The sequence below is a fragment of the Mobula hypostoma genome, chromosome 12, assembly GCF_963921235.1.
Source record: "Mobula hypostoma chromosome 12, sMobHyp1.1, whole genome shotgun sequence".
Lineage (NCBI taxonomy): Eukaryota > Metazoa > Chordata > Chondrichthyes > Myliobatiformes > Myliobatidae > Mobula > Mobula hypostoma.
Window position 1 is genome coordinate 29,577,152 of NC_086108.1, and position 23,347 is coordinate 29,600,498.

At 43.5% G+C, this 23,347-nt stretch overlaps 1 protein-coding gene across 1 annotated transcript in view; it reads left to right on the top strand.

The window, feature by feature from the left end:
* Window positions 1-23,347, top strand: part of LOC134354671 (procollagen galactosyltransferase 2-like) — a 191,546-nt gene that overhangs the window by 110,010 nt on the left and 58,189 nt on the right. The window contains exons 2-4 of the mRNA XM_063063769.1: window positions 12,572-12,682; window positions 20,183-20,300; window positions 21,136-21,270. Coding sequence (XP_062919839.1) covers window positions 12,572-12,682; window positions 20,183-20,300; window positions 21,136-21,270 — 364 coding nt within the window. The remainder of the gene's footprint in view (window positions 1-12,571; window positions 12,683-20,182; window positions 20,301-21,135; window positions 21,271-23,347) is intronic.

Sequence of the window (23,347 nt, forward strand, 5' to 3'; positions counted from 1 at the left end):
CAATAGACAGTACTAACAATCGTACACAGCACAAGGCACATATAAGATAGCAGTAAAATATAAAGTCACACAGAAATATCTAGTCCAAGTCCCTGAGCCTGCAGTCGAACACAATGTATATTGTTTTCTGCCGAGTGAACACCAGAGGGCAGCACCAACTCCGACATGTACGCTGCGCCATACCCACTCTGTCACTCTGATGGAGCACACCAACTCTGATATCTCCTCCAGGTGGCCACAAACAGGCGACATTGCGGCTTGAAGCCTAGTTGCCACCTTGACCAAGGGCATGCAGCCCCCCTCACCCCCCAGCACCATTCACCAATAATTCAGTGGATCGGACTTGCCGCATTCCACATTAACAATGTCCAACAGGGTCTTGCAATCACAAGGAAAGTGGTGGAGTTGATCTCTTGCTGTTAGACTGCACATCCACTCTGACACAGGCAGCAGCACAATCCACAGCAAGTCCAGCTCCTTCAGTTTCTCCGCCAGCGAGTAACTCGCTGCTGGGGTAGACCTGTAGTAATTTAAGTTCTTAATGTCCAGCAGGGTCTTGTGGGTAAGATGGTGTTGAACACTGACCTGTAATCAATAAACAGCAGCTTGACATAGCTATTGCTATTGTCCAGGTGGTCCAAGGCCAACAGGGGAGCCAGTGGGATTGCATCTGCTGCAGACCGATTGTGGCAAAAGGCAAACCGCAGTTGATCCAGGCCCGTCCTTAGGCAGGATTTGGTTCTGGCCATGACCAAGATCTCAAAGCAGTTCATCACGGTAGATGTGACTGCAACTGGGCAATAGTCATTGAGACAACTCACCCTGCTCTTCCTTGGCACTGGTATGATTGTCCACAGTTTGAAGCAGGTGGGAATCTCTGACTGCAGCAGTGAGAGATTGAAGATGTCCTTGAATACTCCTGCCTGTTGGTTAGCACAGGTTTTCAGTGTCTTCCCGGGTACACCTCCGGGGCCTGACACCTTGTGAGAATTCACCCTCTTGAAAGGTGTTCAGACATCAGACTCCGAGACAGAGGTCACAGGGTCACCAGATGGTGCAGGGATTCACACAGGTATCGTTTTATTCTCCCTTTCAAAGTGTGCATAAAAGGTGCTGAGCTCATCTGGGAGTGAAGCAACACAGCCATTCATGATGTTAGGTTTCACCTTGTAGGGAGTAATGGCCTGCAGATCCTGCCAGAGCTGACTTACATCTGGTTCTACCTCTAACTTCAATCAGAATTCTTTTTTTTCACCCTTAAAATAGCCTTCCATAGGTTATACCTGGACTTCTTGAATAGTTCGGGATCACCAGTTGTGAAAGCACAAATCAAATCTGTAGTAGACTGTGAATTTCCTGATTCATCCATGGCTTTTGGTTTGGGGATGTCTGGTGTGTTCTCGAAGGCACACTCTCGTCCATGCAGGTCTTGATGAAGTTGGTGACAACTGTGATATATATTCATTCAGATTCAAGCTGAACCCCTGAATAGCATCCAGTCCACTATTTCAATGCTGTCCTGTAAGTGCAACTCCACCTCCCTTGATCCCTTGATCATACCTTCATAGTCCTTCACCGTTGGTACTGCCGTCCTCAGTTTCTGTCTGTATGTTGGTAGTAGAGATGCAGCCAGGTGATTGGACTTTCCAATGGTTGGGATGGCGAGGTAAGCATTCCTGATGGTGGTGTAACAGTGCTCGCATGTGCTGTCTCCTCTGGTGATATGTTGGTGGTAGGTAGTCAGAGACATCCTCAATCTGGCCTGGTTGAAATCCCCTATAATGATAAAGAAGGCATCAGGATGCACTGTTTCGTGACTGCTGATCATGGTGCTTAGCTCCTTCAAAGTCTGCCTGACTTTGGCCAGGGGTAGAATGTACATCGCTACCAGGATGATGATGGAACTGTCCCTTGGCAGATAAAATGGACACACTTGGATGCTAGATGTTCCAGGTTGGATGAGCAGGCCTGAGACGGAAATGTCATGTCTATGCACCCCTGATGTGTTTGTCGTTCAACACACTCACTCTTCTCTACCTTTAAAAGATTCAGCTATTCTGACTTTGCATAGATGGTGAAGCCCTTAGGCTGTAGCGATCTGGCCAAAATGGTGGATTTCAGCCAGGTTTCCTTGAAACAAAGTACGCAGCATTCCCCGGTGTCCCTCTGGTACTCAATCTTGCACTGAGGTCTTCAAGTTTATTTTCCAGAGAGTGTACATTCACCAGCAGGATGTTCAGGAGTGGGTTGTCTAAGGGTTGTGCGTTTCAATCGTATTTGCAGAACAGTATGCTTTGCGTGCTTCCTTTTTCTGAAAAGGAAACTACTTGCAACCTGAGTCTGCACATAAAATTAAGATGTTTGCTGGCCTGGGCTAGCATCAGTGGCATCAGCAGTTGGTCTGCCACCTGCCCTCAGGGGAAGGAGAGATAAGGAACAATGGAGCAGCGTCTGGAGATGTGTAATGTAAGGGATGTGGGAGAGAGAGCTGTCTGGAGCGGCTCCCCCCTTTGAACCCTGAACTGTTTGAAGTGATGGACAGGCGATACCCCAGCAGGGGGATAAAAAGGGACAGGTTCGCTAAGACAGACACACACGCCACCCGAGGTAACGAGACCCTGGAAGCGGTGCGCCTCTCACGAGTGGTGAGAAGTACCGGACAACGCACAGGGTGGAAAGGTACGATCAGCGGGAACCCGGTGTGTGTCCGCCCTTGCCTGGGTGCCGGGTTCACTGCAGAGGATCGACCGCATCTGGAGGAGGGGTCACAGTCGGTGACCTCAGGTGACATCACCAATGACCCGCCCAAAAGCTGTTTGCGAGCCATCTCGCTGGTCTGTGAGCCATCTTGCTGGTCTGTGAGTGAAGCCGTTCTGAATGATCAGTTGTTCCTATTCTATGTCTCTCTTCCCCCACCTTGTCCATCGCCATGGCAACGATTACTGCGAATTGAACTACTAACTGGACTGAACTTTGAGTCATTTTGAAATTGGTCATTTACCCCTAGACAACGATAGAGCTTGATTGATGCTGTTATCTTAATTCTGTGCACATGTGTGGTTATCATTGTTGAATTGTTGCATTTATTATCCTTTCGATTACTGTGTTGCTTGTTTCTTTAATAAAACTTTCTTAGTTCTAGTACTCCAGACTCCAACTGAGTGATCCATTTCTGCTGGTTTGGCAACCCAGTTACGGGGTACGTAACATAAGTGGGGTTCTCGTCCGCGATTTTGAACGCTAAATTTGGGACGGAGTAAATTGATTGGGTTAAAATTCCCGAAAGAAAGAAAAGACAAACAGCAGAAATGGAGGTTGAGGAATTTATAAAGGCGCCGACCTTGGAGGCATTAGAGGATGCCAGGAAATCGGAATTGATAGCTGTGGCCAAACGGGTGAATCTTGATAAGGTGAAGTCGACAATGAGGAGAGAGGAGATACACAGAGCTATTGTAGAGCACTATGTATCTAAAGGTGTGTTTCCCCAAGGTGAGCTGGGGGAGGTGTCTATTGAAAAACCTGCTGGAGACGCGGTACAGGTACAGCTTGAAAAACTGAGACTCGAGCACGAGTTCCGGGTACGGCAGTTAGAACACGAAGAGAAGCAGTTAGAAAGGCAGGAGAAAGAGAGAGAGTTAGAAAGGCAGGAGAAAGAGAGAGAGTTAGAAAGGCGAGAGAGAGAGAAAGAGGTAGAAAGGCAAGAGAGAGAAAGACAGTTGGAGAGAGAAGAGAGAGAGGGACAGACAGTTGGAGAGAGAGGAGAAACAGAGGGAAAGGGAATTTGAGCTGGAGAAGTTAAAGATAAGGGCCGAGCAGGGGCTCGTGCCGAACCAAGGTGGAGGGTTCCGGGCGACCCAGGAGGTTAGGCTGGTTCCCCCATTTGACGATACCGATGTGGATCGGTACTTTCTCCATTTCGAAAAAGTGGCCATAAGTCAGGACTGGCCAAGGGATAAGTGGGTTGTTTTACTTCAGAGTGTACTGAAAGGGAAAGCCCAACAAGCTTACTCCGCTTTATCCGCGGAAGATGCCCAGAAGTATGAGGTGGTGAAGGAGGCCATCCTCAGGATTTATGAGTTGGTCCCGGAGGCATACCGGCAGAGGTTCCGGAATGCGAGGAAGCAGTGGGACCGCACGTATTTGGAGTTTGCTCGCGAGATGCAAACATATTGTGAGCGTTGGTGCGCCTCGAAAGGGGTAGAGGGGGATTATGACAGACTGCTGCAGCTGATTCTGATTGAGCAGTTTAAAGGTTGTGTCCCTGAGGGTATGAGACCCTACCTCGATGAGAAAGAGGCAGCCACGTTAGCCGCAACTGCTAAGTTAGCGGATGAGTATGCGTTGACGCATAAAATGAAGGTTGCCCCGAGTAAAGGCTACCAGAAGGGTAGTCAGGACGGAGGGGAGAGTCCGCCGGAAAAGTCAGAAAGTAAGCCGGGGACTAGTGAAAAGGATAAGGTGGACCGGGAGCAGTCTGGTCGGAAGTCTCCTGGGGTCGTCTGTTATAATTGTGGGAAAGTCGGACACTTTGCGTCCAGGTGCTTTGCCCCAAGGAAGGAGACGGGGAAAGGAAAAGCGGAAATTTTGAATGGCTGTATTGAGCTGTTAAGCGAACCGCTAGGGAAGGACAGGTCTGAAAAAGTCCAGGAAGGGCGCGAGAGGTTTATCTCGGCCGGACTGGTGTCAGTGAAGGAGAGGTTAAAACCAGTTCCAGTGCGGATCTGGAGAGACACGGGAGCGTGTCAGTCACTAATACTGAAGAGTGTATTAGAGTTTAGCTCAGAGACCCAGACTGGGGAGGTAGAGGTCAAAGGTGTTGGGGAAGGGACAGAGTCAGTCCCTTTGCACCAGATACATTTACAGAGCAACCTGGTCTCTGGACTAGTCACGATCGGGGTGAGGTCCGAATTACCGATGAAAGACGTGGAAGTCTTGCTCGGTAATGACATCGCCGGAGGAATCGTGTTCCCAGTCGTGAGATTGACGGGTCAGCCTGCCAGCATGGAGGCCCCGCCCGCAATGGTGAATTTGGCTGAAACATTTCTGCCAACCTTGTATGAGACAGGGTGTAGTGAGATAAGAGGTAGTGAGGGAGCTGGGACGGACGTAGCAGTAGCCAGGAAAGAATTTGTGCAGACGCAGGAGCGAGACGAGGGGCTGATGGTTCTTGCCGAGACCGCTCTCTCTGACACAGCCTTGACAAGGGAACTAGTAGGCTATTGTGCGGATGAGGAAGTGCTAAGGAAGAAAGGGAAATCAAGGACAGTATCCGCAGATGAGGAGTGGGGGGTGGTGCAAAAGAGTTATGGGGATGAGGTTTTTAACATGGCCCACGAGGTACCCCCCGGTGGACATTTTGCGGTGCTGGAGGAAACAGTTGGTGGAATCATGAAAGAGATTTACCGGCTGCCCAGGGGGAAAAATGTTATTGATCATGACCGACGCGAACTGAGACGGTCACCGGTTTTTGATATGCTAACAAACCAGGTCGGTGTTAGCGTGGAAATCAATGAAGCTAGGGGCCCCCTGCTAAGAGGAAAAAACCATTTTGAAAAGATTAGGATGGGATCGGTCAGATGGGAGAAGGCTATTGTTTTGGCCAGGTCTACTGATAAGGTCTCTCCCTTAATCCCCGAAGGAGTAATTAAACGACTCGCACCCATGTGTTTGATTGTCCCGAGGAAATGCAAAGAACTGGGACGTTGGGTGATTGTGGTTACAATAGGGCGGCCAAGTAAACAACACCCATATTTTTTGAGTAATTCAGTGACTAAAGGGCTGATGAACACAGAGGTGTGTATTGGCGATTTAACACGGCTGTCTGAAGCCAGCTTGATAGTGAACCTTGAAAAAAATGAATTCGGCCACACGAAGATCACTTACCTGGGAATTGTGGTGACACAGGGGCAGCTGGCAGTGATGCAAGCTACAGTGCAGGCTATCGCTGACCTCCCAACCCCGACAGACAAGAGGGCCCTCAGAAGGCTCTTGGAGATGGTGGGGTACTGCAGGAAGTTTTGCAATAACTCTGCGGTCAATACCCGTCCCCCTCCTACTAAGCCCTTGCGAGAGAAAACTGAGCCGGAATGGGACGACCCTTGTTGTTGTGGTCCGGGACAAAACCAAATGAGAGGTTACATTGGTCGCAATTCATCAGTGTTTTTGGCCACTATGAAGTTTGCTGAGTTGGAGCCTGGTCTAAGGGATTATTAATAACACGTGTAAAAGGAACAGAAAATGTGATGACTGTCTGTCAAGGTGTTGACAGCTTCAAATTCTCTGTATTAGCTAAATAACTGTTAAAGATGTATATTGTGTATGTATCAGATAATGTAGTCATGTTTGTAATTTTTACCTCCCGGTAAAAATCCTTAAAGGGGGGAAGTGTTACGAGAATACACATAAAATTAAGATGTTTGCTGGCCTGGGCTAGCATCAGTGGCATCAGCAGTTGGTCTGCCACCTGCCCTCAGGGGAAGGAGAGATAAGGAACAATGGAGCAGCGTCTGGAGATGTGTAATGAAGGGATGTGGGAGAGAGAGCTGTCTGGAGCGGCTCCCCCCCTTTGAACCCTGAACTGTTTGAAGTGATGGACAGGCGATACCCCAGCAGGGGGATAAAAAGGGACAGGTTCGCTAAGACAGACACACACGCCACCCGAGGTAACGAGACCCTGGAAGCGGTGCGCCTCTCACGAGTGGTGAGAAGTACCGGACAACGCACAGGGTGGAAAGGTACGATCAGCGGGAACCCGGTGTGTGTCCGCCCTTGCCTGGGTGCCGGGTTCACTGCAGAGGATCGACCGCATCTGGAGGAGGGGTCACAGTCGGTGACCTCAGGTGACATCACCAAGGACCCGCCCAAAAGCTGTTTGCGAGCCATCTCGCTGGTCTGTGAGTGAAGCCGTTCTGAATGATCAGTTGTTCCTATTCTATGTCTCTCTTCCCCCACCTTGTCCATCGCCATGGCAACGATTACTGCGAATTGAACTACTAACTGGACTGAACTTTGAGTCATTTTGAAATTGGTCATTTACCCCTAGACAACGATAGAGCTTGATTGATGCTGTTATCTTAATTCTGTGCACATGTGTGGTTATCATTGTTGAATTGTTGCATTTATTATCCTTTCGATTACTGTGTTGCTTGTTTCTTTAATAAAACTTTCTTAGTTCTAGTACTCCAGCCTCCAACTGAGTGATCCATTTCTGCTGGTTTGGCAACCCAGTTACGGGGTACGTAACACAAAGTACGCAGCATTCCCCGGTGTCCCTCTGGTACTCAATCTTGCACTGAGGTCTTCAAGTTTATTTTCCAGAGAGTGTACATTCACCAGCAGGATGTTCAGGAGTGGGTTGTCTAAGGGTTGTGCGTTTCAATCGTATTTGCAGAACAGTATGCTTTGCGTGCTTCCTTTTTCTGAAAAGGAAACTACTTGCAACCTGAGTCTGCAGTATGGACTCTGCCAATTTTGAGGATCAATAGATTATTTTTGTTGCTTAAAAACGATGTTGTTTACTGAAGTAAACATGGCTGTGACTGTGGATTTCAGCTGTAGTAGTCCAAAGTGGGAATACTTTGTGATTGCATTCAGAGCTGCTCACAAAGTTTCACCGTTTTCTGGTGCCATCTTGGAACAAAAGTGCTGGGACCACAACCTATGGACTCACTTTCAAGGACACTTCATCTCATGATCTCAATATGTATTGCAAATATATTTATTATTGTTGTTTTGTTTCTTTCCTCTTTTTATATTTACACAATTTGTTGTATTTTGTACATTGTTTATCCGTCTTGTGTGTAGTTATTCATTTATTTTATTGTGCTTCTTGTATTTACTGTGAATGCCCACAAGAAAATCAATCCCATGCTAGTATATGGTAACATATATGTACAGGTGCACATTTCTTTATCCGAAATCCTGATATCCAAGAAGCTCCGAAAACCGAAGTTTTTTCGCCAACAGCTGACATGTGTCGTGGCAGCAGAGGCCGCCAGTCGTCAGTTGAGGCTCAGCACTCGTACTGGTTACACGTCCATGTGCTGTTCGCTGATATTTTGTGTTCACTGTTGACTTTGTGTTTAATTTCACTGTGAAAATGTCACAAAGAGCTGCAGATACCCCCATGGGTAACAATGAGAAAAAGAGAAGGAATCTTCTCTATCAATAACGCAGAAAGTGGAGTTATTGCAGAAGCTTGATCGTGGTGTGTCTGTGCGGCGTCTTACTCAAGAAAATAATGTCGGAACTACCACTGTATATGATTTAAATAAACAGAAAGACAAGTTACTGAAGTTTTATAGCGACACTGACAGTGATGTTCTACACTTATTCCAATAAGTCATTTACCATGTGTTGATTCGGTTCGTTTGAAGCTGTATATTTTTATGTTTTATTGAATGTTTTTGTTGGAAATAAAATTTCTTCATCATTATTCCCTAAACAATACAGTATAACAATTATTTACATAGCATTTACATTGTATTAGGTATTATGTAATCTAGAGATGATTTAAAGTATACGGGAGGATGTGTGTAGGTTTGGTGCGCCGCTGGGTCCTAAAGTCCACTGCACAGAGACAGGTTAAATAAGGGACTTGAGCATATGTGTTTTTTGGTATTGGAGGGGAGGGGTTCTGAAATCTGAAAAATTCAAAATTCTGAAATGCAACTGGCCCCAAGGGTTTCGGATAAGGGATTGTGGACCTGTACTTTGATAATAAATTTACTTTGAACTTTATCTTCATTCCACCGAGATGTAACACTAAGTGTCATAAGAAGTCATTCTTGCCTGTGGCCATCAAACTTTACAACTCCTCCCTTGGATGGTCAGACACCCTGAGCCAATAGGCTGGTCCTGGACTTATTTCCTGGCATAATTTACATATTACTATTTAATTATTTATGGTTTTATTACTATTTAATTATTTATGGTGCAACTGTAACGAAAACCAATTTCGCTCGGGATCAATAAAGTATGACTATGACTATGACTTCCTCACATTTCCCTTAACTCATCCCAGGTTCTACCATACACAAATAATTGAGAGGCAATTTACAGTGGCCAATTAACCTACATTATCTTGGAATGTGGAGCACACAGGGGAAACTCATATGGCCTCATTGAGGAGATGCAAGCTTCATGCAGACATTACCTGAGGTCATAGAAACATAGAAACATAGAAAATAAGTGCAGGAGTAGGCCATTCGGCTCTTCGAGCCTGCACCAGTATTCAGTATGATCATGGCTGATCATCCAACTCAGAACCCTGTACCAGCCTTCCCCCCATACCCCCTGATCCCTTTAGCCACAAGGGCCATATCTAACTCCCTCTTAAATATAGCCAATGAACTGGCCTCAACTGTTTCCTGTGGCAGAGAATTCCACAGATTTACCACTCTCTGTGTGAAGAAGTTTTTCCTAATCTCGGTCCTAAAAGGCTTCCCCTTTATCTTCAAACTGTGACCCCTCATTCTGGACTTCCCCAACATCGGGAACAATCTTCCTGCATCTAGCCTGTCCAATCCCTTTAGGATTTTATACATTTCAATCAGATCCCCCCTCAATCTTCTAAATTCCAATGAGTATAAGCATAGTTCATCCAGTCTTTCATCATATGAAAGTCCTGCCATCCCAGGAATCAATCTGGTGAACCTTCTTTGTACTCCCTCTATGGCAAGGATGTCTTTCCTCAGATTAGGGGACCAAAACTGCACACAATGCTCCAGGTGTGGTCTCACCAAGGCCTTGTACAACTGCAGTAGTACCTCCCTGCTCCTGTACTCGAATCCTCTCGCTATAAATGCCAGCATACCATTCGCCTTTTTCACCGCCTGCTGTACCTGCATGCCCACTTTCAATGACTGGTGTATAATAACACCCAGGTCTCATTACACCTCCCCTTTTCCTAATCGGCCACCATTCAGATAATAATCTGTTTTCCTGTTTTTGCCACCAAAGTGGATAACTTCACATTTATCCACATTAAATTGCATCTGCCATGAATTTGCCCACTCACCTAACCTATCCAAGTCACCCTGCATCCTCTTAGCATCCTCCTCACAGCTAACACTGCCGCCCAGCCTCGTGTCATCCGCAAACTTGGAGATGCTGCATTTAATTCCCTCATCCAAGTCATTAATATATATTGTAAACAACTGGGGTCCCAGCACTGAACCTTGCAGTACCCCACTAGTCACTGCCTGCCATTCTGAAAAGGTCCCGGTTATTCCCACTCTTTGCTTCCTGTCTGCCAACCAATTCTCTATCCACATCAATACCTTACCCCCAATACCATGTGCTTTAAGTTTGCACACTAATCTCCTGTGTGGGACCTTGTCAAAAGCCTTTTGAAAATCCAAATATACCACATCCACTGGTTCTCCCCTATCCACTCTGCTAGTTACATCCTCAAAAAATTCTATGAGATTCGTCAGACATGATTTTCCTTTCACAAATCCATGCTGACTTTGTCCGATGATTTCACTGCTTTCCAAATGTGCTGTTATCACATCTTTGATAACAGACTCTAGCAGTTTCCCGACCACCGATGTTAGGCTAACCGGTCTATAATTCCCCCGTTTCTCTCTCCCTCCTTTTTTAAAAAGTGGGGTTACATTAGCCACCCTCCAATCCTCAGGAACTAGTCCAGAATCTAAAGAGTTTTGAAAAATTATCACTAATGCATCCACTATTTCTTGGGCTACTTCGTTAAGCACTCTGGGATGCAGACCATCTGGCCCTGGGGATTTATCTGCCTTTAATCCTGTCAATTTACCTAACACCACTTCCCTACTAACATGTATTTCCCTCAGTTCCTCCATCTCACTGGACCCTCTGTCCCCTATTATTTCCGGAAGATTATTTATGTCCTCCTCAGTGAAGACAGAACCAAAGTAATTATTCAATTGGTCTGCATTGTCCTTGCTCCCCATAATCAATTCACCTGTTTCTGTCTGTAGGGGACCTACATTTGGTCAGGGCTGAATCGTCTCCGAAGCTGTGAAGTAGCAACTCCACCACCCACAGCACATGCCATCTATAAGGTGCATGTACTGGTTTTCTTTACAAGTACCTCCAGAACACATGGAGAGATCAAAAGGATAAGAGCTGAGGCAATGTGGGTACATTGCCACTTGTCTACAATTCTCCTATCATCCTACCACAGAATTATATGTCACTGTTCCTTCATTGTCTCTGGATTATAATTATGGTAATTCCTTATGGCCACATAGTTGTACTTTAGTCAGTGTGGCTGTGTTCTACAGTACCTAGGTTCAATTCTGACTCTGGTACTGTCCATGTAGAGCAGGAGTTTCCAATCGTTTGAATGCCATAGACCATTAAGCAACGGGTCCGTGGATCTCAGGTTGGGAACCCCAGTGCAGAGTGTGCACACTTTTCCTGTGACACTGTGCCCTTGACTACTTGAGTTTCCTCTCATTTCCTAAGGATGTTCTCACCTGTTAATTGGTGCTGGACATTACTTCAGGGCACAGGTAAGTGTCAAAAGAGATTGAACTGGGTATGAGATAAAAATAGGTTACAAGACCAAGGGAAAATGAGGAGTGGGGGATGGGGGGCGGTAGAGATCAATGGGAGTGCTCTCTCAGCAGCTGGTATTGACTTGATGGGCTGAATGGCTTCCTTCAATGTTTTGGTAAGAGAGTCATTTTTCCAGAAGCACCTTCTCCAGCAGGACTGCAGCAGTTTAGAAGATGGTTCAATAGCACTTACTGAAGGACAGGTTGGTGATGTGAAATGAGTACTAGCTTTGTCTGAGAATGAGATTAGAAGCACTTGGGTAAAATTGTTCTGTATTTTGTGTGCAATCTCTTTGAAAGTGCTCATCAACTCGGTCTTTTTTCTGCATCATATTCTAAAGCCCGGTGTCAAACATGAAAATTCTTTTATTTATAGGATGAGGAATTAATTCAAAGGACTACCAATATTTCTCTTCCATCCAATTCCTCTGGCACCACAATTCTAAATCACAGCACTCTTTAGCCAGAGAGTGGTGAATCTGTGGAATTTGTTGCCACAGGCATCCGTGGATGCCAAGTCATTGGATATATGTAAGGCAGAGGTTGATACGTCTTGATTAGTCAGGGCCTGAAGGGATATGGGGGCTGGGGCCGAGAGAAAAAATGGATCAGCATGATGAAATGGTGGAGCAGACTTGATGAGCCAAATGGCTTAATTCTGCTCCTATGTCTTATGGTCTTATTTCACACAGGGAAGATTTAAAACATGATGCCTGAAATATTGTAAAAAATAGGTTGCTTACTGTATACTATTAGTCAATCTGATACTTAAAATCATTTTTCTGAACACCACCTATGTGACTGTAGTACCTGTGATGCTGCTGCAAGTAAAGTTTTTACTTTACCTTTATGTCACTGTACTTGTGCACATGACAATAAATGTGACTTGACTAGACTTGAATGTTGTTCTTAGCCCTGACAGGAAATTCACTTTCTATTCCCATTCAAAATTAAAACCATTGTGTTCACTAACTTATTGACCGCAAGCTCAACTTTGATTAACCTGCCATGATTTTGTCTTACCTTAGGGCCGCCACAGATCACAACATTGACAACACAACAGCTGTGCTGCGGGAGTGGTTAAAAAATGTACAACAATTTTACCACTACGTGGAGTGGAGACCTCTGGATCAACCCACGTGAGTATTCTCAATTGCTCGAAGCAAACGGGCCCTCATTCAAAGACAAATTTTAGCTTGTTTCCAGACATTGACTAAGTGATCTCTTTCAACTAGGGAAATATTCTTTGGTTATATGAAATTAAAATAAAAATAATGAGAGATTCTTTCTTCAAAAGAGAACCTATTTCATCGAGAATTTGCATGTTGCCATGCAAGGTCTTTGCAAGAGCAGTGACATATTTTCTTTGCTGCTTCTTTCCTTTGAGTAGTTAACAAGTAGCACACCCTCTCTTACAATCAGAGCAGGGTGATCTTGTGAGAGTCATAAGAGCGATGAGGGAAGAGCAAGGCAAATATTTTCATTCAGCTTTGCTGTGGGCTCCTTGAGGGGTAGGGCGAGCATATTGTCTGCCAAGGTCAGGTGACCCCTATGCTAAGGCTGTTTGGGTAACAGGAATTTACCCTGAAGGAATTAACACATTGCTACCAGAAAGTCTGGGGCTATATCCACACTATGCCGGATAATTTGAAAACGAAGCTTTTTCTCTTCGTTTTGACCTTCCGTCCACACTGAAATGGCATTTTCAGCGCGCGAAAACGGAGATTTTCAGAAATGGTCTCCAGAGTGAATAAATCTGAAAACACCTAATATCCATTGCAGTGTGTACGGGGTATCCGGAGCTTTTTATAACCGCTGTCATGACGTGCCGGAACAGATGGTGACAGCGCAGCATTTCTTTGTTTTTTTCTTATTTTTCTTCTTCTTATTATTATTATTACTACTTTATTGTCACCAAACAATTGATACTAGAGCGTACAATCATCACAGCGATATTTGATTCTGCGTTTCGCAGAACCTAACAATTTCAGAACAGGTGGCAACAAGACTGAAGCCAGAAGGGTTGGAAATGTACTCACCAAATACGTTGACCCATAGCTTACTGAATAAATAAGTATACTCACTTTGCCCTGTTTTCTGTCCTTGCTTGTATGAAGGTGGTTTACCTATTTATGCAAGTACTTCTCTGACAATAGATGTGTAACAGCCTAATGTAACATTGTATGGAAATACAAGATAACACTGATGCAGACATGTTTTATACATTTAACAAAGTGCTTTATTAATGCAACAGAGTTAGTCAGTTTTTCAATGTTTGTCGTCAGCCGGGTCATACTGTCCGTGAACTCGCTGTCGGTTGCCTCCATACGCTCCAGTATTTGTTTTTTTTCAGTTTTATGTCCTCCTGCGCGAGAGCCAAAAGCAAGTCCTTTTAAGTTTTTCTACTCTGTAACTGGACAAACGTGCACCAAGTATATCGTTTCCTCTTCACTTGTTTTCTGTGTGTCCTGCACGTGCCCAGTAGGAGGAGATTCGCCCAAATATCTGTCTAACGTGGACAGAGATATTTTGATAAACACTTAGTGTGGACGCCTATCTTTTTTACTTGAAACCGGCGTTCTCAAAATTATCCGGCGTAGTGTGGACGTAGCCTGGGACATAGAATAAAAACGTGTCTCTTTGTCACTTTTTATGCGACAAAGGAAAATAAATAAACACAGTTTTTTACAACTTCCATTTCTTGACACATGCACAGATGACATGGCTTTGAGTTTTGGAAAATCATGATCCAGACTGCCTCCAAACAGTGCAACTCTCTGTCTCTGGCTGTAACATGGGGTGTGGGAGGGTGATCACCTGTACTGATCTATTCTTGGGGATTAAACTGTCCAGCCAGTTAGCAGCTAATTCCCGGCCACATAATCCTCATCCTCTGTGCTGAGATCAGGACATGAAAGGACTGGGAAAGATTGAGATAAGTGTGGGAGATAACGTAATGTAAAGCTTCTTTAATTCTCTGTACATTAATCTATAGGCATTACACCATTCCAAATATTAGCATTCTATTCATCTTTTTATCCTCTCTATAATAAGACATCTCTTGAATCAATAGGGTTTATAGTGAAGTGTCACCACAAACACAGTTCCTCTATATACTTGGTTCTGCCTCACCTTTCCTTGTGTAGAAGACTGTGGTACTGCAGCAACCGTTGCAAAGCATCAGGGAAGTATGAGGTTAAAAAGAATAGCAAATATATCTAAGATGTTGGATTTATTTTTAAGTATTGTTCCCTGCCTCCATCCCCTCAGGGACAAAACAAAGGGTTGACACATGAAAGTTCAATCAACTTTGATTAAAGATCCATTTTATTCAATAGGTAATCCACCGAGAAGCTATTATATATTGTGGACTTATTAGTGAAGGAGTTACAGTTACTCTTGATGTAGAATGTTAACTGTAATGTGGAAAGTGTAAAGAAGAATTAAAGACTGTGTCATGCGGGAGATAGTGCTCCATGGGTCATATCAAGCCTGAGAGACAATAGGAATCATGGTTTTTTAGGAACTTATGAGTTTGTGCTGAGGAATTTTGACATTCCAAGTGAAATGGAATACCCAAGAGAGGTCTGAGTGACTTATTTTTACAGTCTAATTCAAAATTATTTTTGCATGTTCAAAGACCTCTATAGATTCAATGTGCAATGCAAAATGGGTGTCTGTATGTTAATACCTGGTCCAATAATCCCATTCTAAATTATATACAAAGATAATTTGTTTCCAAGCGAATGCAGCACATTAATAAAATTCATAGAGTAAGTACCTGGCATGTTACAAACTCAATTTTTTCACCAGAAATGACAGAGATTACAGCAATAATCCAGTACATTGTGCTTTGTTGCAATATCCCCATTTGTGTATGTTTGCAAGTTTTCCTTCAGTGTACATTCCCATCTCAACGATGGTGTCCGAGCGGTTGAGGGAAAACTACTAACAATTGAAGGGATCATATGATGGAGAAGCATCAAGCAGCCTTGTAGTGGTTTCCGAAGATAGACCTCCCTGCTTCCTACCCAGCAGAATGGCACAACTAAATCTGATGTGGGAAATGAATGAGGAAAATGTTGGATTGATTGATTGATCGATTTATCAATTTAATTATTTATTTATTCATTTACTTATTGATTGATTGTCTGAGATACAGCATGGAATAGGCCCTTCTGCCCTTCGAGCTGAGCAGCCCAGCAGTCCCCTGTTTTAACACTAGCGTAATCACGGGACAATTTACAATGACCAATTAACCCATGAACTGGTAGGTCTTTGGACTGTGGGAGAAAACCAGAGCACCCACAGGAAATCAATGTAATCTGTGGAGGGAGAGCATACTTACAGGCAGTGGCGGGAATTGAACCTGGGTTGCTGGTCCTGTAAGGTGTTGTGCTAACCACAGTACTACTGTGCCACCCTTGATCCAACAGCAGGAAAGGTTAGATCAGCTCCACTCTCTACTGAATTCTAACTGGTTAAATTTATGTTTTTTTTCCTGATATGACTAGGCCATTCAGTCTGTTATCTTTTCCACTTCTTTGTTGATCTTGCGATAAGGGATTGCAGCTTTTTGCAGCATCCAGAAAATGCACTGCAGAGTCTTCTGATGTGAAAATAACCTGTATAATGAAGAAGCCGAATCCCTGTGAATAAAGATGGGTTTTAAAGTGGGATACAAGCAGACCATATCGCAATATCAAATTATGTAAAACGTTGGTAATGACAAAGAATATCTGCATAATTAAAATTAGATTCTAGAATAAACTGCCTCAATTTTAACTTTAATTTGGAGCTAATCAGAGTTAACCATGATTCAATTGGTTAGTCATCTTCTATTGTTGCAACCTGAATAGTCATAGTAGTCATACTTTATTGATCCCGGGGGAAATTGGTTTTCATTACAGTTGCGCCATAAATAATAAATAGTAATAGAATAATAAATAGTTAAATAGTAATATGTAAATTATGCCAGTAATTTATGAAATAAGTCCAGGACCAGCCTATTGGCACAGGAAGTCTAACCCTCCAAGGGAGGAGTTGAAAAGTTTGATGGCCACAGGCAGGAATGACTTCCTATGATGCTCAGTGCTGCATCTCGGTGGAATGAGTCTCTGGTTGAATGTACTCCTGTGCCCACCCAGTACATTATGTAGTGGATGGGAGACATTGTCCAAGATGGCATGCAACTTAGACAGCATCCTCTTTTCAGACACCACCGTCAGAGAGTCCAGTTCCATCCCCACAACATCACTGGCCTTACGAATGAGTTTGTTGATTCTGTTGGTGTCTGCCACCCTCAGCCTGCTGCCCCAGCACACAACAGCAAACATGATAGCACTGGCCACCACAGACTCGTAGAATATCCTCAGCATCATCCAGCAGATGTTAAAGGACCTCAGTCTCCTCAGGAAATAGAGACGGCTCTGACCCTTCTTGTAGACAGCCTCAGTATTCTTTGACCAGTCCAGTTTATTGTCAATTCGTATCCCCAGGTATTTATAATCCTCCACCATGTCCACACTGACCCCCTGGATGGAAACAGGGGTCACCGGTACCTTAGCTCTCCTCAGGTCTACCACCAGCTCCTTAGTCTTTTTCACATTAAGCTGCAGATAATTCTGCCACACCACGTGACAAAGTTTCCTACCGTAGCCCTGTACTCAGCCTCATCTCCCTTGCTGGGTTTACAGGAAAATCCACACCACTCACTCCCCTCTTCACATCAGCCGCACAGCAGTGGAAACTGCAAGCAGTTTCCTACACTGTCCAGAAAGCTTCGCAACACCTCTACTTTCTGAGGAGACTGAAGACAGCTGGACTATGCACACCCATTCTCAAGACGTTTTACTGTATTTTCATCTGCTCTGCTGCTACCAGGAAAAGTTCCTCTCGCTAAGAGTCACTGTCACTTTATCATTTTCTATCAGTCACTATGTACAGATACTCCGGCACCAGGTGTCACTTCAGATCCATGCAATCAGTCTATGAATATAAGCTAATCCTTATGTATGCAGCCTCACTCCACAGTTACTTGTACATTATGTTTTATAGGATGCTTTTATATTGATATTGATCATGTGTGGTTATGCTTATTATGTTTTTTATGCTGCATCAGATCTAGAGTAACAATCATTTCATTCTCCTTTACACCATTGTACTGAAAAATGGCAATAAACAATATTGAAATTTTTACAAAAGCTAAATATTGTTGAAACTGAAAATGCAGAAACTACTAAATGATGAATGTACTCAGCCGGTCAGACAGTACCAGTGGAGGGAGAAACATCTCAGTGGAAGTTAGAATCACAACAAACTTTAGGTTGTAGAGACCTCTTTTGGTTTGCATCTACCTTAAAACTTGTCAACCCAGAAGTTCATCGGTGTTTGGAAGCAATGGATAGTGGGCCAATGAATATCTGTTTACCAGTGACCCAGCTGCAAAATTTTAGGAATAAAAGAGAAAAGAGAAACTCTAAAGAGAAAAAGCTTCTGTTATTTTTATGGGATCTGAAGAGCATGCGTGCTGTCCTGGAACTCTCAACCATTTTGTGGGATGCGGCTGTCTTGAACTACCTGTCCGGAACAGTGGCATGGTTAGCAGGGTCACCACTTTGCAGTGTCAGAGATCCAGGTTCAAACCTGACCTCAGTAAGAACCGTGTGGGACTTGTGTGGGATTCCTCCAGGAGTTCTGGGTTCCACCCACATCCCAAAGCTGTGTGGGTTTGTGGCTTAATCTTCCATTGAAAATAGTGAAGGAAGAGTTGAAAATTATTTTTGTAATCGGGTGGTTTATAGTTGGTGCGGGCTCAATATGGCTCCCAGGGTCAGGAGAGAGTGGGAGGAGATCATTGGCTCAAGGATCAGGTTGGGAGGTCGTTGGGTGGGGAGGGTCATTGCTGTCAACTGCTGGAGGTGCATTATGACCAGGTGGAAGGACCCTGAGAGGTGGAGTTCTCGTGATGGGTGGCTGGGAGGCCCAAATAGAGATCTACCAGCGTGGATGAGCCTTTCTGTTAAAATGGAACTACTTAAAGCGGGTTACTTGTGGCTGAATTCACGAACTGCAAAATAGATCATGCACTGTGGGACACGCTGGTCAGCATCATTTGAGTGTCGTGCATGTTTTAATGGAAGTAGTAGAAATGCTGTCCAATCAAGCGTTTCACACCACTGGTCCCTACAGTGTATATTTAAGCAGAGTCAAATATTTTGAGGGTTGTATAGAAAATTGTGGCTTCATGGAACATACATTAAGCCAATGATCACAATGCTACGTCCATCATCAGGGACCCCCACCACTCAGGCCATCAGGAAGAAGGTATAGGATCCTCAGGACTCACACCACCAGGTTCAGGAACAGTTATTACCACTCGACCATCAGACTCCTGAACAAATGGGGAGAACTTCACTCACCTTCATTTGTCCCATCATTGAAATGTTCCCACAAACTATGGACTCACTTTCAAGAACTCTCAACTCATGTTCTTGATCTTTATTGTTTATTTATTATTTATTATTATTTCCTTTTTTTGTATTTTTGTGGTTTGTTGCCTTTTGCGCAATGGTTGAACCCCCAATTTGGTGTGATGTTTCAATCAATGATTCTATTATGGGTTTATTGAACATGTTTGCAAGAAAATGAATCTCAGGGTTGTATATGGTGGCATATTCTTTTTGAACTTTCAATGTTAGGCTGGTGCAGCAGTTAGTGTTGCTGCCTCATGGCTCCAGGTTCAGTACTAACCTCGGGTGCCTTTTTGTGGCCTGTTGGGTTAACTGTCTGCTGTAGGTTGTCCCCACTTTGTAGATGAATGATAGAATTGGAATGGGAGACACACAAGAGAGAATAGGTTATGAGCAAATGGTGAGAAAATGGAACAAGTGGGGAAAAGGAAAAGAAAAACTTGTGGTGTCACAGTGACACAGCTGGCGCAGTTACTGCTTTAGAGGCCCAACAACCTGGGTTCGATCCTGACCTCAGGTGTTGTGTGGACTTTGCAGATTCTCCTGTGACCACATAGCATACAGGGCTAGTAAGTTAATTGGCCACTGCAAGTTGTCACTAGTGTGTAGGTGAGAGGTAGAATTTGTGGAGAATGTGAGGTTAGTGTTTAGTAAATGAATGCATGATAGTCTGGGTGAACAACAGGATGAAGAGCCTATTTCTGTGCTGTATGACTCTGTGACTGAAACTTTGTAAGGGACCAAAGAACTTGAAGCTGTGATATCCCTAAGGTTACTTCATCTTATTTGTCCTGCTGTGACTTTTTAACATTTTTACATGTTATTCTGTAGTTGTTTTGATGCCCTCGGACAGCACATGTTGAATATCCAGTGACCTTCTGAGTATCACTGAGTAATTGCAGTTTGTGGTGATCCAAATTTCTCAATTAGAGTTCCTTACACATTGGTGTGGTTCAGGAGCCAATTGTCTCAACTTTTCTCAGTGGGGAAAGAAAATGACATGTTAGCAAAAAGGAGATTCATGATGTGCATACCCAATTTTTGTCATTAAGGTGCGCCTCCCAAGGTTGAATCTCTCCTCATTCCTGTCCCCACTGAGGTGTCAGTCTGTGATCTGGTATTTGTTTGTTCCCACCTCTGATCCAGCAGCTTTGTGTTCATCTCCAGGTACTACGCTGATGAAATAAGCCCCAAACACTGGACCGGTTCCAGGTTCTCACATGTAATGAAACTCAGGCAAATGGCCCTGAAAACTGCAAGGGAGAAGTGGGCTGACTACATCCTGGTAAGTGGAAGGTCATTCAGGCCACAGTCTCCTTCGAACCAAGCAGGCGATCACTTATCAGTTATCATTTGGATTGAAACAAATGCTATTATTGCTTACTACTTCTATTTTTGGTGGGTGATCTACTAAAATACTCCATTGGTGGTTGTACCAAGAGTCTAGGAATTGGGCAGGGTGAAGCAGGAAGGCCACATGATGATACTTCTAGGGATATGTCCAATATCATTAGTAATCTTATGTACAGTTATGTTTGCCTGATATGTGAGGTTTGTGACTGGCTGAATGTGTAAATTCTCTGACACCACATTAATCTTCCAAGGTACCAAGAAACAGAAAATCAGTACTTAAAAAGATGTAGATTCAGAGACTGCAGGTGCTGAAATCTGGAGCAACAAATTATCTGTTGGAAGAACTCTGTGGGTCATGCAGTATCTGTGGGAGCACGATGCAGTATTTCAAGCCAAACCGTTGACAATTCCTTTCCTCTCACAGATGTCGCTCAACCTGTTGAATTCCTCCATTAGATTGTTTGCGGCTTAGTTAGATGTGATCACTGATTGAAATTATTACCTTATATACATTTGAAATACCATTGGAGCAAAGCAATTAGGACTACAGTATGTATTGCAGACACTGCCCAAGACTATAGAGCTTACTGAAATATTTTTTTCCCAATTCTTGTTGCGTGGAGATGTGAGTTCAGGCGAAATGTAAACAAAGTTTAGGATTATTTGGATGTAATACATGAGGGGATATCTAAAATTAAGAGGCACAAAGCAGCCTTCTTTTAATAGTAACTGAATTAATCTTTTGTCTCAACCTCTTTATCTTCCAGTTTGTGGATACAGACAACTTTCTGACAAATGAGCAGACACTAAATATGATGATTGCTGAAAATTTGACTGTGGTTGCTCCCATGCTGGACTCGAGCACATTATACTCCAATTTCTGGTGTGGTATGACACCGCAAGTAAGTTGTTTTAAATGGGCCGTCTTCACCTCTATTATTAAGTAAAGAAACTGATGATTTTTTTTCCATCCACTAAAATCACATTACTGATTTCTTGTTTTCAATTTGCTCAGAAACTGCAGAAGGATTTGAAATCAAGTCATTATTCTAGTATTTTGCTTTGGTAATTATCTTAAGAATACGTTTTGTTTTTAAGCAAATCCATCTGAGTGATTACAATATTAGCTACAGCTCCATATCAAAACATAAGAAGAAGTAGCAGACAACCATTTGGCTCCCTTGCTGGCTCTGCTACTCAATAAGATCACTTTGACCTCAGTCTGCCAAAATGTTTGGTTATGGCCCAGGTGCAGAGAGAGAGAGAGACACTGAAGTGGGTCAATGAGAACTGTTGCAGAATTTAAAGGAAACAAAAAAACAATAAATGCCTGGCCAACAGGGCTGTTAACTAAAGCTCCCAAACTAAAAGTTACTGCCAACACTGCGGGCAGAAACAATAACTAATATTAAATAAATATTGTTCCTTGACAGCATCAGTTGAAATGGTAGTCTTCTTTCCTAATCAAGGATAGGGGCATGCAGGGAACATAAACATTGCTGTGTTTCTGGTCAAGTCTCAACAAGACTAGAACGAAAAGAGGGGAATTAAACACCATCATAATGGAACACTAATTAGCTGCAACGAGCGCGATTGCCGAACTTGTTGTGCAGTTCACCTGCGCAGGTGCATAGATCCGGCAACAGGGTCCATGGTTGTGACACAGTCTATTTTCCTGCCCTAAATCCTTAGCCCTTGATTCACCTAACTTGCAAATATTTATCAATCTCTCTAATATACTGTAACTGGGCCTCCTCCGCCTTTTTGGGTAATTAATTCTGAAGTTTAACTTCTTTTCATCTCTGTCCTGAGTAGTAACCCTTTATTTTGAGATTGTCCTCCCTCATTTTGCAAACCCCAGTCCTTGGAAACATCATCCCTGCACCCATTGCTAGGTTTCCAGACCACAGCGGACTCTGTCTGATGAAGGTCTTTAACGTTGCTGATCCAGCCCTCCAGTTCCTTCTAATTTCATCATCTCTTCCTCATCTTAAGTACCCACTTATAATCCTTTAATTTCTTCCACCAGCCACCCTTATTCCCTTTCAAATCCATTTTTCATTGTAGTCACTATAGATCAATTTCACTCGTTCACCGTGCAAGCTCATTTCATCTAAAACAATACGCACAGTAACCCATTCCTTCTTTGAGTCTGCGCTAGATGGGAGTTGAGGTGCTTGAAAAGTGTAAAGATAAAGTTAACTCTGTGCTGTGAAAGGCATTTCTCCACTGTTAGTAAAGTGAGCAAGTTAGTCGTTCCACAGAGGGCTCAGACCCATCCACTATTTCATAACCTTTGATTATTTTAAACTGCAGAGAATCAAGAACAGTTGATGCATTATAAAAAATGTAGGTACTTTTTAATCACAACAGCCCAGCCATCCTTGCTGTTAGTGGTTAGACGTGAACAAAACGCGAGTTTTATTATTACTATGTGCCTGGTAAACATTATGTTCTATCAGGCAGCTTTTCAGAGAGTTTCCAGGGGTCAACCATGGCACTTCCACTCTTCAGTGCTTCCTCAGCACTGGCACTAATTTCCCTTAGAAGATGTCCTCAGTGCCGTTCCTGGTTAATATCTGTTCTTACTGCCCCAAGGGAAGCTGCTGCCTGCAGTAGTAGGTTTCATTGCAGAGCTCTTTACTACACAGAAGGCAAAATGTACAAGCAGATTAATGCACCACTAACTTGTGACTCTACCCTTTCTTCAAAGTTCAAAATTCAAAGTAAATTTATTACTGAAGTACATTATATCATCATATACAACGCAGAGATAATTTTCTTGCAGGCATTCACGGTAAATACAAGAAACACACTGGAATCATTGAAAAACCATACCAAACAGGATGGACAAATGATCAATGTATAAAAGAAAAGCAACAAACTGTGAAATACAAAAGTAAGAGAACAAAAGAAATAATAATAATAACAAATAAGCAATAAACATTGAGAACATGAGATGAAGAGTCCTCGAAAGTG